The 19050-nt window shown below is 38.0% G+C and overlaps 1 protein-coding gene across 1 annotated transcript; it reads right to left on the bottom strand.

Moving 5' to 3' along the window:
- Positions 1 to 462: 462 nt before the first annotated feature.
- On the bottom strand, positions 463 to 17659 carry KLHL6 (kelch like family member 6). Its single transcript, XM_053459626.1, has 7 exons — positions 17399 to 17659; positions 15264 to 15429; positions 10601 to 11050; positions 7769 to 8006; positions 6554 to 6756; positions 2110 to 2323; positions 463 to 1253 (listed from the first exon to the last, which is right to left on the bottom strand). Exons 1-7 carry the CDS (start codon positions 17656 to 17658, stop codon positions 952 to 954), a joined length of 1833 nt encoding a protein of 610 aa, XP_053315601.1. The 5' UTR covers position 17659; the 3' UTR covers positions 463 to 951.
- Positions 17660 to 19050: the final 1391 nt, after the last annotated feature.

A 19050-nucleotide genomic window follows, 5' to 3' on the forward strand; every position in this document is an offset into this window, starting at 1 on the left:
ACTATTAAATACTTCTTATCCCTAACTCACCCTAATTTGCTTTGGTTAAAATAGGCAAAGGGAACACCTTTGTTAACATGTTTTAGTAAAGCACAAGCAGACACTACTCTTAGATTATCATCCATGAGCTCTTGTGTATGCACTGGGGTTGTTCTCCACATATAAGTTTAGTGTTCAAACAATAAGCCATTTTAGCCAGGGTTGTCTCTCCAGGACCATTGTTTCACAATGTACAGGGTTTTGTGTAAGAACCCTGTAGTATGCACTGAAAGCTTGATATAAATCCAAAAAGAGGCCTTTGATCTGGTGTTTGTCCTGACCTGGTAAAATGGATCCTGCATCCATAATGAAAGTGCCTTTTTTGCACATTAATGGTCATAGGTCCATAGAATTAACTGTCGATGAGTATACGGTGTCGATCTTGTAAAGTAAATTACGAGATGAGGAGAGGGTAGATAAGCATTGCAGGCTCACTCTAATATATCATTTTATTACAAAAATACATAAGTTAAAAACCATTCCCATTTAGAATTCCCATCTGCATTACCTTAGTTGTAAAATCAAATGTAATCAAGCAGATTTCTGAGGAGAGATTCACATTAAACATGTTCCTTCATGTATTGTTATAGTTTGTGCATTTTGTTCATTTATATATTACATTTTCATTGTTTTAGCTTTATGTTGGATCCATCAGAAGAACAACAATAGCTGTTTGCTATTATTTAATAAATATATTTCTAATTTCTGAACTTCTTAAATTAGTTTTGGGTCTGGAAAGAGTCAGAGGAGTGATGGTCACTTGGTGTGCTCTGAAGGTGCCTCACACAATTCACAGCATACCTAAGCTCATTAGATCCTTTTTGTTCTTCTTCAACCCGGTGAATCACTTTTTGGGCTGCTGAATTTGGCCGATGAAAGCTGCCTGCTCTATTCTTGCAGGTGAGATGAGGCTCAGACAGAGACAGCGCCAGGGATGACCCTACGGATGTGAGTGTATGACTTCCTTATTGTAACGCTGCTGTGGTGGGAGACACCTCGGGGAAGAACACACTCTTCTGTCAGTTTCTCATTCTCTGTATTCCAGCACAAGACAGTTGCAATGACCTCGTTTTTTTCATCTCGGCCACCTGTTATAAATATTTTATTACAGCATGCTGCTATCCCACAGCTTGCTCGCTCATGGCTAAACTTTGTGACAAGGCACCATGTGTCTTCAAGAGGGCTGTAGGAGTACAGAGCTTTCATTGCACCACCTAGAAAAATAAAAAGTACAAAGTTAAAACAAAAGTTCAGCATACACCGGTCTAACATCTTCCAACAGAACAAAAATTCTTTAATTGCTAGTAGACATGTGCATTTGGACCCTAACAAATGTTCCTTTTTTATACGAAAGTTTTATTAATGTGTAGAGACCCCAACAGAATAAACATAAAAGAAGCAGAGAGTTTCAAACTTCTATTTGGATTTTGTTGTTTTTTCATTCATGCTTTCATACTCTCTCACACACTTTCTCTCACACTGTGTCTCAATCTCTCCCTACCGCTTCCAAGTCCCTGTCTCCTTTCCGCAAGCTCAGTTTTCCGAAAAAGAAATGTATTTTTTTTTGGTCAATGTTTACAAGTCTAATTGCAAGGTTGAAGGTAACATTTTATTAAAGCCAGAATTCTACTGAGATGACTATTACTTTCAATGGAGTATATTGAAAAAACTCCTGGTGTCTCTTCAGGATTATGTTATTTAGGAATGGAAAATGTCAATACCATGATCAGCTTTTAAAGATGGTCAGCAGCCAAGGTATTGGTTCTATCAAAACTAAAGCTTTCAGTGTTGCCAACTCACCCTATGGAATCCATTTAGATTGTGAAGTCTGAGACTGTTAGTTTATAGATCAGTAGTGAAAAATCTATCCAGATCTATTGACAGCATTTTCCATCATTCACTCCAGCGTTACACAACATTTGAAACTTTTCATGGTGATTAAATAACCATTCTGCAATTCCTTGTTACACTGCCAACAATTGAAAACACCTGAAAAACCCTAAACATGTGCAACTACATATTTCCATATTAATATTGGTCAATTCCATATGTTGTTATCAGAAAACTTACCACCAACATAAATATGGTCATAGAAACTGACCGCATTGATACATTTGGCTTCCACTGGCATTGGTGCTTTCAAACCCCAACTATTGGTCGTGGGATCATAACACTGTGTTTTATCTGTAGCCAGCTTCCCGTTTGGTCCCCCGCCGATAACAAACAATTTGCTCTGGTAACTTGCAGAGGCAAAGGAGCTTACACTATATAATAGGGGGGCGACCTGCAAGCAAAAGAAGAAAATGGGGGGGGAAAATGATTAATTAAGGCTTAGCAGGGCTGTCATTTTCGTTGGTCATCGTTAATGAAATAAAAGCACCATCTTTTAAGAATCATTTTTAGTTTTAGCCTATCGTTGCTGACTTTTGTGTCATATGATAATTTAGCACCTCCAGCCAAAATTATAAATGTGGCAAACTTGTTAAATAATTGTGTGTGTTGCGCTTACTCTGCTAACTGTCTTGTCAGAGCGAGCTAAAGTACAAGTAGCAGTAATTTATTAAAAGTAAACAAAATCAACATAATTCCTTGCTCTTTCAAAGTGCTAAATATATGTCAGATGTGTTTTCCAAGGTTGGTGTGGCTTTCCTACTTTCTAACTTAACACAAAGTTTGTAGCAGCCCAGCCCTCTAGATGCTCTCATTATGGCTTGGACTTAACCCCTTAAGGACAATGGGCGGTCCCAAAACCCATTGAAAATGGCCCTTCCTGTGTCCACCTACTTTTGTTCATATAGTGCACCTTCCATCCAACAGTATGTACCTGCTATTAGAAGTAAGGATCACATAATTGATTGATTGATATGTTTTCCATATATGTAGGAAGTATGGAAAGAAAATACTTACAATTTATGATACTTGTGTCATACAATGTCCATACTTGTAGACTGTCATAAAGTATATAAATCTTTGACAAAATGCCACAAATAGTCACAAAGTAACTAGTGATCTTTATTATCTGTCACATCACATACTCTAAACATGATACATTATATCTTTATTATCTTCTTCATACAGACATTGCACGTAAATGAGCTTTTTTTCTCCGCTATTTGGTTTTGTTTTGTATTTTGGGTATCATACATTGTGTATTATAGATTATCACTGCAGATCCCCAATTCTCTATAATATTGTTGAATGTATCTGAACTGCACCTTGTGGTGGGCAGGGCTCCTGATAACTAGTCCAAGAACTCAAATATTCTTTTCCCTGCCTATTAAGTAAAAGCAGATTTTATCACGTTTGTGTAACAGACATGCACAAATAAATTTCACTTGATTTGGTTGTAAGAACTGAAAAATATTTGTTGATGATGTCATAGTGATAAAGAAAGACCTTTACAGAGCCTCGATCAGTCAATGAATAACAATATTATATTGACCATTTTTGCCTATGTATCTGTGTAGCTAAATGCATTTACCGAGCATGAGTCAGACTGCACACCTGCTTTTTCTATAACATGAATGGCGTACAATCACAACTTTATTTATGGATTTTTCACCAACCTGAACTTGTTGATGCAATGTTGTCAGAATGCCTTGAAACAAGCCTCTTCTAACTAAACATCATAGATTCTATTAGACCCTTAGGGCCACAAGACCATGAATTCCTAGACACTGACTTCTTGATGTATCGGATTTGAAAATGATACATTAACAAACAGTGCTATATCTATGATTTACCTACGTATGCACTTTTTTCTTCTCTCTTTTGTCTTTTTTGTGTTATATATACATTCTTCCTACAATATGACTCTTGTCACTCTCCATTATGAGTGTCCAGCCTTTGTTGATCCTATAACAGCAACCAATCAGTGGCTTCTTTGTGTGTCACATGGCAACAGGCTTAAAATAAATACTACATAACATTCCCAGATAGTATTATAAAGTGTAATATAGCAAAAGTGTTCAGAACAGCATCTTTAACTAAAGTGTATTGTAAGCAGTGAAAAAAATAGTCTTAAGAAAGAGTTTTGATAAAGATGGTCCAAAGGAGGAATAACTACAACTATATGTAGGCTATTGCCTAGGGCTATTAGAGCGGCAAGCCTAATATGCGGAAGCCTTCGTGCCATGGGCACCTGGAGGGGCCTGAGGGCCAGTCTCCTTCCTACAGACTATGGGCCCTGGCTTTGGAAGGGGTTCTGTTTTGGGGGAGGTGGGCACAGGGGTCCATTGGGACTACTTCTAACCCCTGGTACAGAGTGCCACATTTCCCCAAGTACCAGAGACACCTAAAGACTGTGGAGCTCAGACACAGATTTGGGGCACCTGCAAATTGGGAGGGGGTTTATGTGTGGTGTTTTACTCTCCAGCGGGTCAGGACTTACAGGGCAGAGACCTCCATGGCCAGTATTTGCATTTGGATCTGATATCCAGAACGTGTCAGCCAGAAGTCAGGAAACCGCTCGTGTTTACCATCCTCCCCACAGACTACAGTGGGGAGTTGAGTGCAAAAACTGAGCCGTGTGCAAAGGAGGGCCTGATGAAGAACTTTGTGTGGTTTGTTGTGTCTATTGTATGTGAATTATTCCCTTGTACTGTTTAAATATCCCTGTGTTTCCAAATAAAGTGTTGTCTGATGCTTGGGGTGGGCTGCTATGATCCTTTATTGTCCTTTTCAGGACAATAGCCACACTGCAGCAACGTCCCCCGATCTCTACACAACACTGGTTCTGTCTGGCGCTGAATGCATTAATTGCTGGTGTCTCGGAAGGAGGAAGCATCGTTTGGCGGGAGTACCCAGTCAGGGTATCAGTTCCCGTCACACTGATCATATTAATAGTATTTCCCACTTTCAAAAGAAGCATGGTGACAGCATTTCTGCCACACTCCAAGTTTGTAATATGAATTAAAACAATAGGCTTAATACTTTCTTCTTTTTAGTAATAATATCCACAAAGTAAATGGTAAAATTTCCTTTTGGACCAATGAAGGAGGTGGGGGGTACAGTGTTTTTCCTGAACAGCCGTCTATAACCTTGGAGGAGAACCTGCACACTTTGTCTGCGGTAAAATGATGCCCTAGCTGGTATATTAGAAAATCATTATCTAGCGCTAACTACACAACCTCTATATAATACCCTGGCTCCTTGGAATTTCGATTCACTTCTGGAATCAGTCGACATGAGATTTCGTTTACCGTTAAAACAATTCCCAAATAGCAATATAGACTCACTTTTAACCATGCTCTCTTATTTAAACACCAATGACCCGACTACATCAATGTGAAATATGGGAATGGTAGCGTTTGTTTGCTGTAACCCAGCACTGACAGTCACGCCAGATATACAAGGGCCTTTAGGAGACAGCGTGATGCACAAACCAGTCAAGTATAAAAAGCAAACACCAATACTGATAATGGAAAGCTTTTTAATGTTTAAAGACACCAATAAAATTGGTATTATATAATAGACTCATACACAGAGTCAGCTGTTGACACAGTCTTTCAATTCAAGCCTTCTTGTGCCATGAGCAAACTAAGTTTAAGTAATAACCAATTAACTGTTTTCCATAAAACTCCCCAGCTGAATAAACCAGTGGTGGGCCAAGTATGTCTGTGCTCCAGCCGACATAGACCTACATCATTGTTCTCCCTTCCATGGGTTTTTAGGCAGAGCACCAGCATATGGCATCATATGTCATCACAAAGATGATACATCTTACACGAACTCTCTGATGTTGCTTGTTTTGTTTCTGTATTAAAAGCTATTTAGAACATTAAATGGCTGGTTCTGATGTATTTAGCATTTTCCCTTCAACATAAACAACCAGTCATGGTTTATGCATGAACAGCTGTTCGCTCCTTAGACTGGTAAATTCACATCTTTAGTAGTAAAGTAAGTGCACTTCTTTTCTGTGGTTCTAAATATTGTCCCCATGGACATAGAAAGGAGCCAGAATTACTTTTCAGCAACTAGAAATCTACAATATTACTCCATTAAAATATGGGCTCAATCAAAAGGTACAGGTTGCAAGTCAACTACATGACTAAAAACAGGTTATAAAATTTGGCTGACTGCCAAAAAAGCTACATAGATATCAGTAGGAAACAGCTTTACAAAAGTGATCCAACGGGATATGCAGAATATAAGCTGTCCTGACCATACATGGATATATTTTATCATTTTATCAGAATTTCTAGACAAAACTACATCTAGGGGTAAATTTTCCAGATTTGACCCTGGGAGTTGAATTGCATGCTGGTGAGTAAAAAAAATAAAATGCTGCCTTTTCTTTCTTTCTAGAAAGTGTACTTTGAAGACATGACATAATATCTGGCCTAGTGCATTTAAGATGTGTTGGACGGGACCTTACAGTGCACAGTTGGTATGTTTGTGTAGTCTATGTAACATGAGCTGCTGAACGTTGTCTCCTATAGTAATAAAATGCATTATTTACTTTATAATGGAAAAATACATACAGCTTAATGTGCTTACAAATGAATTAACTTACCTCTGACCAGCAATTGTGGAATGGGTCATAGACTTCGACACTGTATATTCTTTGACTACCATCAAAGCCTCCTATGGCATACACTTTTCCACAAAGGGCAGCCATCTTGTGCCTCCATCTGCCCACATTTAAATACTCTATTTGAATCCATTTGTTGATGGAGGAGTTGTATTTCCAACATTCATGCTGTGTTTCTTTACCACCTTGATTAAGAAAAGTTATTAGAAAAAAAAATAATTATAATACACTTTTTATCTAATGCAATGTGGATATTAAAATTATAGACACAAAAGAGGAATTATCTAATCTCAAACGTCAGGTAGAAACGGATCAAAATATACTACTGACTAATCATTTTTGCACTATGTTAGAAACAGTTTTTTAAGATATATTGTACTTATTGACTTTGCAAATTGTATATAAAAAGTAATTTTACAAATTTCCTTTAAAAAAAACGTCAATGAGCTGGAAATAGTATCTACCGAAGTGGATATTTTGAATAAAGTTAAGTACCCTAGGCAATACTAAGGAGTCTATTGAAGATAAATACAGCTATTAAGATGGTTTAAATTTTACCAGAAGCAAAATCCCATGCATTTCTTAAACCTGCCTCTAGATGCTAGTGTCTACTAAGAAAAAAGGCCCTGCTACAAATATAAGAATGAAAATGCTTACTATACATTCATGTTTTTTTTATTTTTTAACATACAGAGAGAACTTTTTACTTATAAAAACTGAATTGCCTTGGGCATAAAATCATAAGAATTAAGAGACACTTCCTAATTCCAGTTCCAATTGGCTTTATATTTCTGATTTCGCAATGATTTGCAAGATCAGCAGACCTGCTCTAACAAGAACAAGAAAAGCATTGGTCATGCCTCCTTAACCTGGTCTAAAATTAGATGATCACTAATAATGTGTGTACATCTTATTAAAGGGAGGTTCAGTACCAGTACAGTATATACATACCAGAGGTCTTTAAACAATGAATGCTACTTATCCCCCATCTCTAGAATATAAAGGAATACAAAAATTTATTTGGCAGAGCAGAGTTTGAATGGGAGTTGCAAGCACCAAAGCCTGTATACCTCCAACGTTCTGACCCTACCATATAGGTGGCCTAGGTGGCCTAGGTGGCTGTTGGCGCTTGTTCTGCCTTGGTCAGTACTATGTTGTTCACATAGGGTTTAAGGAAGCTATTCTGATCATACACACCTGAAATATAGACTTCATTTTTGAAGGTGACACAAGCAAATTCAACCCACTTTTTATTTTCATTCTCATTTTCTTGCTCTGAAATTGGCAGTTTTGCCACCTCTAGACGGCTCCTTCTTAGAGGATCTAGACAAGTGACTTCGGTAACAAATTTTTCATCTTTTGTGCATCCCCCAATTATCATGAATACTTCCGACTGGAACTCATGCATTCGCGGTTTTGTCCTCTCTGAAACTATCTGCAAAAAAAAAATGTTACAAGGTCACCCTTTACATAGCATTGCATCAAAAGAAAAGCTTGTGTTCATTCATCAGAGTATACAGCTTTGTTATCATAAAGGAGAAATAATGTAATAGCAATGGATTTTGCAGTGGTTTCTCTATGAGTTATTTATGAAGAAAAGGTACACAAAGCTAAATAACAGGCTTACAGTCTCAACAGAAAATCTCTATCTCGCATTCATGTGGTTTTTAATTAATAATGTGACCTATTGTTACATCATAAGGATTTTGCAACCACCGCACCAATAAAACAGACTTTATTCTTATCTGATCTACAACAAGTGTGTACATTTATATCTAGTTTATATGAACAGTTTGGCAGCTGTTTGAAGGCATTGAAAATAGCATTGCTAACATAATACCAGGAAGGAATAGCTTTTATTTCCTCAACTTGCAGCCCAGGAGAATGACCACAATGACTCTATAATAATCTCCGTATACACTGTCCAGTCCTGTCCACTGCGTTATACATACATTTCATCATAAAAGGGCACACCAGTCATCATATGCCCTTTAATGCATATGAAAGCTGAGAGGTCCCCTTAAAATGTCATGGTGTCCCCTTTACAAGTGCATGGCGAGGATTCAGGAGAATCCCAGCCATCTCCTGTGTAGGAGATGTTTTCATTCAAACACATTCCCTGACAAGTGATATTCATACCGCCAGCCAGCTTCAGCCTTTACTCAACAAGCACATGCATGGAAAGCTCTACTATTGATTTCAATGAGAGCATTTTCCTGACACTGATTGGCTTGGTGTTTGTCGGACCATGGGGGTTAGCACAGGTGGACCTCCTCCTTGTATAGTATCTTCACTGGTAACCCATGATCATGTTGGATACTCTGGTACCACAGTATGATTTGGCTTTCACAGTACTGAAATCCTAACACCTCTACAGAACAGAATTATGGTACTGAAATAAAGATATCTATTTTCTTGTCTCTTTAACTTCCTGCCATGAGTTGTGTCTTTTGTCCTGTTTCCAGGACTTGTGGAAATATGGGTATCTTTATTTTGTCTTCATATCTATGTATTCAATAGCAGGTGTGCAGTTATTCAGTTATGAACAAGAGGAAGCTATCAGTCTAGACATTTTAAAGTAAATCCCCATGCAATCATGCCTGCTAAAAAGGGGAAGTGCCAATATTTTTTAGAGAACAATGCACCGTAGTATTGTGAAACCAGTAAAACAAATACACCCACACAGAGACATACATATTACTGGAAGAGAAACAACAGTTTGGTTATAGATGATGGTGGAGGGTGATGTTAATACAGGGGAAGTTACCAGGGTTGGAATATAGGAGGCAGGAAGAGTGTACGTCTGTGATTAAGGGACATAATTAGCTCCACTTAGACTGTTAAGGGTGGAAAGTGGACAAAACTTGACCAGGCATATGAAAGACTTTAACACAGAGTCCCGGGGATGCAAAGACTCCAGGTGAAACCCGGCAAGTTCCCATGCATGGTAGAGAACCTAGAATGATAGATCCCTTGGTCTCTAGATTGGTTTCTTCTTTTCTCTAGGCAGGAAAGGAATGCCATGCCCAGCTACTACCACCTGCTGCACCTTGCCTACTATACTATGTCCGCCCCTATACAAAGCCTGTCCCTTAGAAGAGGAAAGAACTTTCCAGGGATGCCAACTTGACAAGCTGTACTTGGAAAGCCAGGCATGAGGAAGGGGGCTTAAAAATTTCCGGCAGTAGGAAAAAAAAACTTGGATTGGCTTATTTCCTTTATTATTATGGTGCAACTCCCTCAATGTTCTGTATTTGGTGAAGGACCAGCCTATGTGAGCTCCTCCTAAAGAAGAGCATAGTTGACACTGCATAATAAATAGTTAAACCAGTGGATGTATCAAGAAAGACATCTTGGCAACTGAAAAATGCAATATTTTACTCTTCATGCAGTAAAAACTCACCAGCACAGCATAGTGACGTCAACGTTTTAAATGTGTTGTTCCATTTAGACAAAGCACTGACCATATATTCTAGATAACGTACTGAGCAAAACTAGCTTCTGGTGGTGGATGTATTGCACAGATGAAGAAGGCCAGACTTTCTTTGTGATGTTGCATGTTAGCCGGTACAAGATGGGTGTGCAATATGAAGGTGATGCATTGAATAATCACAGAATAGGGCTTTATGGCATAAAAACTCACGCAATGGCTTTATATCTCGGGACATTGCGTTATGTCCATCCTCTTTACTAAGCTTCTTTTACTAAACAAAAACCTTATCCTTGGTAAAATTGTAAATCTGTATTATTGGTGCCTTACTTATTTTACTGTAAGTGTAGCTTAGTTACAAGTAAAGCTAAAACACAATTTCAGTATAAGAAGTAAGGCACACGTTCTTCTTAACTCCTTTCACAAAGCTTTGATGAAGTAGCTCACACATAGCATTGGATATAGAAGTACCTTATCGTAATAAAAGGCTAGAGACAGTGTTCAAGTAAAAAGAGTGTTCATTTCAAATGGTCATAACATTTTAAATAACTTCTGTAGCTGAGGATATACTGAGAAAGTGTAAGAAGCTTAGTACTCACTTCACTGCCGGTCATGTAATACATTCTTGCTTCTTGCAGTAGAGGGAAGACTTCAGGACACTGTCTAATGAATTCATTTGCTTCCACTGTGCCCACAAGGTACCAAGGATCCAGTAAGGGGAGCCGGACACATTCTAAAAGCTTTGGCAACAGAACTTGTCTGTCGGACTGTTTGTAATGAACCCAGTTTATAACCGTCTCAAAAACCTGGGCTTCTTCAGTCACATAGAGCTCATCACTTTTTAAAATATGATAAAGAACTTCTGACGGTAGTTCTAGAAAATCCTCATGGTTTAATACTTGAGAAAAGTTCTGGATGATGTAGCACTGAACTCGTAGTTTCAAAGAATCCAGAGAGTGCGTGTCAGCGAGTCTCAAAATTCCAACACAGTTTTCTGGATTAAGAGCTTCGGTTAGGAAACTGGAACATGCATCAACCATACGCATGAACTGAATTGAAAACAAAACGTTAAAGGTCATTGGCCTGCAAACATGTATTTGGTAGCATTATCTATACCAGCTCTTAATGGTTTGCAGCTGGAGACTATTTTAAAAAAAAGTTTATTGGACCCTAAAGACCATCACACACTTTACTATAAAATAAAACACATAGGAGAAGTCTGTTTTATACTTTTTATCACTGATCTGAATTCCCAAACGACAACTCTGCAAAAGTAGAAACCTTCCACCATCTGCAAAATCACTTATATAATACGACCTGTCATATATACAGTACCAGCAAATGCCACAATACTATAACAGCAAGGAAAATAAAAATAAAACGTTAACATTAAATTGACAATATCTGAAACTGACAATAGGATTAACACTTGTTAATACATACAGGTACAGAAGGAGAAGAGGGCTGACAGTGAATGAGACACGAGATGAGGGAAGACTTTCGTGAGGATATTTTCATTGTAACAATGTCATGTCAGTGGCGTGGAGATCTCTAAACTGGGGCGAACAGATGTTTTTTTTTTTTTTAGAAGTTGAGGGTTTAATATTAGGAGGACAGAAGTCCAAAAGAAGAGATTCATTTTCCAAGAGAAACATTTTTTATACAAAGATCAATACTAAGAAGACATTCAGCGATCTAGACAGATTATTGTTTTACAATTCTAAATGGTTCTATATTATCGTTCTCTGCATTTGGCTGAACAATGTTGCAGTGTAAGACATAATATTGTAATGAGAATAATAAATATAACACATTATAATCTAACGAGGAAATTAGGATACATTTTCACACTTGTAAAGATTGTGTATATATATATATATATATATATATATATATATATATATGTATTTAATGGACATTTTGGTAATTTATGATATGAGAGGCAACACTACAAGCTTATACATAAAAATATTAAGAAATATAATATATAGACCCCAAAGTTTACCCTGAGAACACAAAGGGATCTATTTACTAAGGTAACAGTAGGCCAGCATGTTTGCAGGACAGCTTTGGTGTCAAGTAAATCAATTCAGTATTTGTTATGAAGGGCGAACACTAGTATGCTTCTCCAGCAAGAAGGACTGAATTGGCTTTGTGTTAGGTTTAACTGAATGGTTGAAAAGACTTTAAAAAAACGTTACTATACAGTATAGAGAAGCATAGAAAATCTTCCTGCAGCAAAATATCACTGGGGTTGGCCCTTTTATAATGCATAGAGTAGACCGAGTGTCACGAACCACAGGACTTGAACTAGCCCCTTGAGCCTGGCACACTGTTGATTTATGGGTGTCACCACCAGGAGGCGCTATGGTCATTGGGATTCCTGTCCTGCCCATGTCCCTGTCAAGTGTGTGTCGGGCTCCAGTCACACCTGTGGCATGTAGGGTAATTAATGGGCTTTATAACCAGAGTTGCTCCCAGCGTCCCTTGCTGGTGCATTGTTTTCCTTGCCCCGCATTATTGTGGTTGCTTTTTTATTTTGCTGTGTATTTCCTGGTTTTGACCTCTGGCCCTTTGCACCATGTTTGATCGTCTGCACGTTTTCCAATCCGCCTGCTGCCGTCTACCCGTTACCCAGTCTGTCTGCTGCTGTCTGCCTAGTACCCAGTCTGCCTGCTGCCATCTGCCCGTTCCCAAGGCTGCTGTCAGTCCTGTTCATATAGATTGTGCCTAAAGCCTAAAGCTGCAGCAGACAGCTGTCTGCAACCAGGTGCACCTGTCTGTCTAATGCCGAGTTCTGAGCCTGAAACTGTCCCCGCAAACAGACTCCAGCCTAACCCAGCAACCCCAGTCATAACACAGGGACTTGAAACTAAACTCTTCCTTTAGTGAATAGACTCAAAAGAGTACCTTTACCTGTGTCTGAACTCAGCGATAACATACTGCTGTATACTTGAATTTCCATCTGTAGTGGTTATGCATAATTTTTTAGGTAAAACCATTTTTTTAAACTTTTTTTCCATGTTTTTATATTTTTTTGGTACTAAATGGTGGTTTATCTACTATGATAATGCCTTTAGTGGACATTGCATGGTTATTTGCTTATTACACTAGAGAGTTCAATTCATGTTTTGTCTAAATGTTTACAGGTTGTGTTATATATAAATGGTAATTCAGTTTCAAGCATGCCATGACAATGTTTATGATACGAAGATGGTAGGAGGTTACAGGTAGCTCTAGGGGATTGTTGATCCAACATAGAGAACATCCACTAGATAAGTAAAATAAAACAAGTGAGTATTATTCATCAGACATAACATCTTGTATGTTCCTTGTATGAGTCAGACACAGCTTCTAGCTACAGTATTAGGAAATGTTTCATGTTTGGACCTGTGCATATATGTTTACTTTTCTCTCATATCCCGTGTGTCAACCAGTCCAACAGTGTATGTCCATGCAAGTTACGGTGACAATATGGTGACTATACCAGTCACTGTCTGACAAATTATAAAAGTGAATAATGGAACTGTACAAAGAACAAGCGGTCATCCATCCAGACTTAATTTTCACGTAAACCATTGAAAAGGGTTCTTTAAAGTAAGAATAATAAAGATGTGGAATTCACTACAACCAGATGTTGCGCTATCAAATACAATATATGCCTCTGAATATGGAATAGATGATTTTTTAGCAAAAAAAAGGGTAGTCAAGTATATAATTGGCTATATGAACATGATTAGTTATAGCTTGTTGATCCAGGGAGAAATCAGGTTTCCATTTTGGAGTCAAAAAGGAATTTTCCCCCTTCTAAGGCACAATTGGAAATAGCGTCAATGCTAGTTTTGTTTCCTTCTTCTGGAATCTGGATGAACAGCAAGGTTATTTTTTTAACAGAAATAAAAATAAATACATAAATACATAAATAATACAAAGTTATTTGTGTTATGTGTGATAGATAAGAAAATAAATGATGCTGAGAAATATGGATGAGCCAAGGGCCAGCTGCCACGCCGTGTCCCTGCATCCCCTGCCAAGCCTCTCATTCTAGTGGGAATTCTCAAGTAGGTGGCAATTAAAGTAAGGCAGGAGGGTGGCCATGCCTCTTACCCTACCCACTTCGGGGACGTACCCCACCATTCCTTACCTGCTGCCCTTCCCCTCAACCATGGTGTCATGGTTTGGTCACCTAAATTGTTGGGGGTATGGTGTTGGTATTGACTCTGAAGTTTTTACACCATTCTAGGGGTAAAGTGCAAATTCTCTGGTGTAGAATTCTACTCTGGTTTAATTATTTAAATCACAGATGGTGTTTGGATCAATGTTGTATAACTGCTGAATAACTGACATTATTCAAAATCTAGTACCTTTGCCTCCTGACAAGTAATGGTAATCATTATTAGAATGGTTGACACACTTAGTGAGTAAAATCCACATGATAGACGATGTAGCATTTACTATTTGGACATAGGAAAGGCAATAAAAACTAGATTTAAATCTATTTCATAAAGTAAAACATAAAAATTATACTTTTATCTTACAAAAATTGATTCATTAATACTAAGCCTTACTTGGTGCTAATGATAGACGAAAATTAATTTTAACTCTGTGGAAATAGAAATAGTTTTTAGTAAGAAACCCAAAAGGACACATTATATTTCAGACTATAAAAACACCTGTCTACAATACTTAAGACACTTCTAACAAAATGTAACACACCTTAGAATGCTAAAAAATAAACACCCTGCACATGTGTAGACACGCACATATAACACAGTATAACAGTGACAATATAACCTTCTCCAAGCCAATACATTCACTGTAGCACAAAACAGGGCAATTATGCTACCCCTATGCTAAAATTATGTGCAGCTGAATTAAAAGTTGCATAGAAAATATCTATCAGTTGACACAACTCATTAGCTACAAAACAAATATACCGGTAGTCACTAAACACAGGGTTAAACAAACATCAGTACACACTGGAAAACATTAAGGTATTCACCCTACTTGCTGCAATGAGCTTCTGCTGTGGCAAAGACCTGCGCTAACGTTATTTTATTCCCTTTTTTAAACAAAAAGCCTAGATTTTAGGTGGGTCATTGCCTCACTTGAGGTCCCCTATGTGAGCAAGATGACCACTTCCAGCATAGTATACTGTTTGATAATGCACATCTTATAACTACAATGTGCATTCTTATGGGGTATAAAAATGAAAAGAGCATTCAAGTATTTTCTTTTAAAGTGCATTTATACTATACTGACCTGAAAAAGGCTAGCAGCTTCTAAGATTTTCTGCACGTTATGTTTAGTAATCACCACTTTGCTAGTGTATGTATAATCCAAAATTATTTGCATGGTTTCTGCGTCAACTCCTCTAATCACAATTTTCTCTTCATATTTCTCCTTGAGTTCATTGCAAAACATAGCTCTACGAGACAGAAAAATACAATTTCATTTATTAAAACCAAATTTTATACACAATATATAGCGAGTTGTAGTTCAAAATTCTTTAAGCTGCCTTTATTTCAGATATTTTTTCCCGAATCTGACTATAAACTAATTTTAAACAATGATTGAATAATATAATCTGTAGTAATATAGTGGTAGAAAAGTAGAAGAAATGTTAGAACGAATGGTCTAAAACTTGATGGTCAGGGGTTTAGATCTAATGTAAGAAAGTTTAACTTTACTGAGAGGGTGGGAGATAAATGGAAGCGCCTACCATCAGACATGGTAGAGGCTAATACAATGAGGGATTTTATATACGCATGGCATAGGTATAATTTCCTAAATCTAAGACAAGACCAAGAACTGATTGGGATCTGAGTCTCTATACCAAGAAAAATGGCCAGACTAGATGGGTCGAATGGTTCTTATTTGTTATCTTATCAATGAATCCGATTAACAATTGCATAGGTCTCTAACCTTCCGATGAAGGGCCAATAACCTAATAAGTTCTCCAATATTTGCTCTTTGCAAGATGCATTGATTATATATATATATTCACATAAATTCATTGTTTTTTCATTAATTCTTTAACTATGCATAGATGCAAGCATGATTACTTTTAAGACACACATATAAATGTTATCTCAGATGGGGTATATCTAATTGTGGCTAACGCCTCAGTGGTGATGTATTGTGGTGATCGGCCTTAGTCTTATCTCAGCAGACCAAGCCAAGGAAATGAAAGGCGGTTATGGTGCAAATTCCTTATTGTTGTTATCGGAGAAAGCCTCTACTGCTTCTGTCCATCTTCTTTATATGTATTATACCACTTCATACGTCCCCAGGTCGGGGAAGAGTTATGTGTAATATTAACTAATGGATTGAGATTCAAGTCATCTCAGATTAAATTAACTCTAAGGAAAATCAAAGTATTTGTGAGAAGGACACACGTGAATTGTTTGCCTTGTACTTTTTTAGTAAGCTTATAATTTCCTAGCCTCTTCCACCTAAAACACTTAACTATACATTAAAGAAGTATTTATCTATATTAAAATGAGTACAAGCTGTTTAGCATGTGATCCTTCTGTACCTCTTTTGAAAGGAAAGTATGGTATACATGTATTTAAACAATTATTCTATGGAGAATATTCTGCAGTTTACAAGTAGAGATCCACAAAATAACTATTATTATTATTATTATTTATTGCTTTATATAGCGCCATCAGATTCTGCAGCGCTGTACAAAGGGCAGACAAGACATAATTATTAAAATAACATAAGAAGAAACAACTTTTGCACTAGAGTTTGGGTGTCTATAGATGTGTCTGTGGTGTCTAGAGGTGGTGGCTAGATTTTAAACCATGTCTTATATAGTATTTGACAAATCCTAAGAGGTAGCCATTGTGAAATCCTATGAGGTGTATTCACTAAATGATACAATTGCAGGAGAGAGGAACATTGCAACTATGTATTATAAAGGGCCAACCCCAGAGGCCTTCTCCTACGTGGAGAGTTGAGCAGGCCTTATATACTTCATAGTTATATCAGTAAAATGCAAAGTCGAATCATTGAAATTCTTTACTTTTTAACTTCAATGTTATTATTATTTAAATTATCGGAGTTATAATTTTTTTTATTTAAAACATTTAGAATTTCTGCATTGTAAGCCAATCTATTTTCTTATCCTACTTGCTATTGCTCCTATACAATAAATACAAGCAGACTTTTATTTAGGCAAAGTTCAGTTATGAAAACAAACCGTTCACTAATTACTATTTTTGCACAAATAAATAACATTTTGGTACTCATACTTTGATAATTGGTGTTCCTACTCAAGGACTGCTTGTTGGGTATTTAATTATTCCGTGTTTTCTATAATGACAGGCCGCAATATCTTTTCAATGGCACTCGTTCCAGATTTTGTTAAGTCCAGATATAGTCTTTCTTACCTGAAATAATTGCTAGCTGCCGCCAGAACCACACGATGACATGAAAAAAAATTATTTCCAACACACAAAATAACATCTGTCAAGGAGTTCTCAAGCCTCAGGTTTTCCAGGCCATTCTGAAGAGCTAAAGTAAATCCAGTGTCATCAAATTTTCTGTTATCTCCACTGGAGTTTTCGATGAGCTCCCCCAGTTCCTTGGAGCAGTCACTATTCAATGAAATAATAAAATCATCTGAGCTTTTCTCTACAGACTCTCCCATAGTTGTGGCCGCGGTGGTGTGTTGTGAGAATTATACCTCTTCTCCTGAGATGCTGTTAGGTCGCACTTTACAAGTAAAAACGGATTTCCTGCTCAGGACTCTAAACTTATCTACAACTACCACACGCAAAACAGGAAACCTTAAAACCTCTGCAGTCGGCAGCTTAAACAGTTCAGTTCCATTTCTTAACCGCTGTCTATAGTTTTCAGTTACCTAAACAAAAAACCAGCCAAGTAGAATTTGTAAGGAAAAAAGCGGCAAAGAAAATGTGTGAAGAACTGTTTATTAAACAAAGGTAAACCCAGTTGTTGAAATACTATACACAGTATATATATATATATATATATAGTGACAAAACCCTGTTAAGATGAAGGTCAGAATTATCAATTTTTGGGATCTTAAGCACAGTCTTGTAGGACAATAAGGCTCAGGAACAAAGTATTTTCAACAACCTGTGACTTTTATTTATAGGTGCCCAAAATTAGCATCACAGAATAATGAAAATAAAGCCTAGCTTCCATTGGAGGTCTCTTTCGCTATACTTTGCTGGCCCAGACTGACCAGCCTAATCGCTCACTAACTATATCTCCGTGCCCGACCCGGCTAAAGCAGGCTCTGGAAATCTCTCCCGGACAAAACACACAGGTCTAGACAGATAATCTCAGACTTGGCTCGGGGATTATACTCAGGGCCTCTCCTTGCCCTGGGAGCACAGGGGACCTTCCTCTCCCTTCAGCTGTCTCTCTGATTGCGAGGCCTCATGGTGTTTAAATGTCCATTGGCTGCACCTGTTGCAGGCTTCACAAAAATCCTGGACTGGATTGTGCTTTGACATCCAGTCTGTTGCAAAAGTGTAGAATAGCAATAGCAAAGAGTTGGAGCATTGGCCCATTCTGCACCCCAAATGTTCCACCCACCCTGCTCTCCAAATGATCTATCTGCCCTGCTCTCCAAATGCTCCACCCATCCTGCTCTCCAAATGATCCACCCACCCTGCTCTAAAAATGTTCTACCCGCCCTGCTCTCCAAATGCTCCACCTGCCCTGCTCTCCAAATGATCTATCTGCCCTGCTCTCCAAATGCTCCACCCATCCTGCTCTCCAAATGATCCACCCACCCTGCTCTCCAAATGTTCCACCCGCCCTGCTCTCCAAATGCTCCACCCGCCATGCTCACCAAATGATCTATCTGCCCTGCTCTCCAAATGCTCCACCCATCCTGCTCTCCAAATGATCCACCCACCCTGCTCTCCAAATGTTCCACCCGCCCTGCTCTCCGAATGATGTATCCGCCCTGCTCTCCAAATGCTCCACCCGTCCTGCTATCCAAATGCTCCACCCACCCTGCTCTCCAAATGCTCCACCCGCCCTGCTCTCCAAATGCTCCACCAGC

Source organism: Spea bombifrons, chromosome 3 (assembly GCF_027358695.1).
Source record: "Spea bombifrons isolate aSpeBom1 chromosome 3, aSpeBom1.2.pri, whole genome shotgun sequence".
In the NCBI taxonomy this organism is placed as follows: Eukaryota; Metazoa; Chordata; class Amphibia; order Anura; family Pelobatidae; genus Spea; species Spea bombifrons.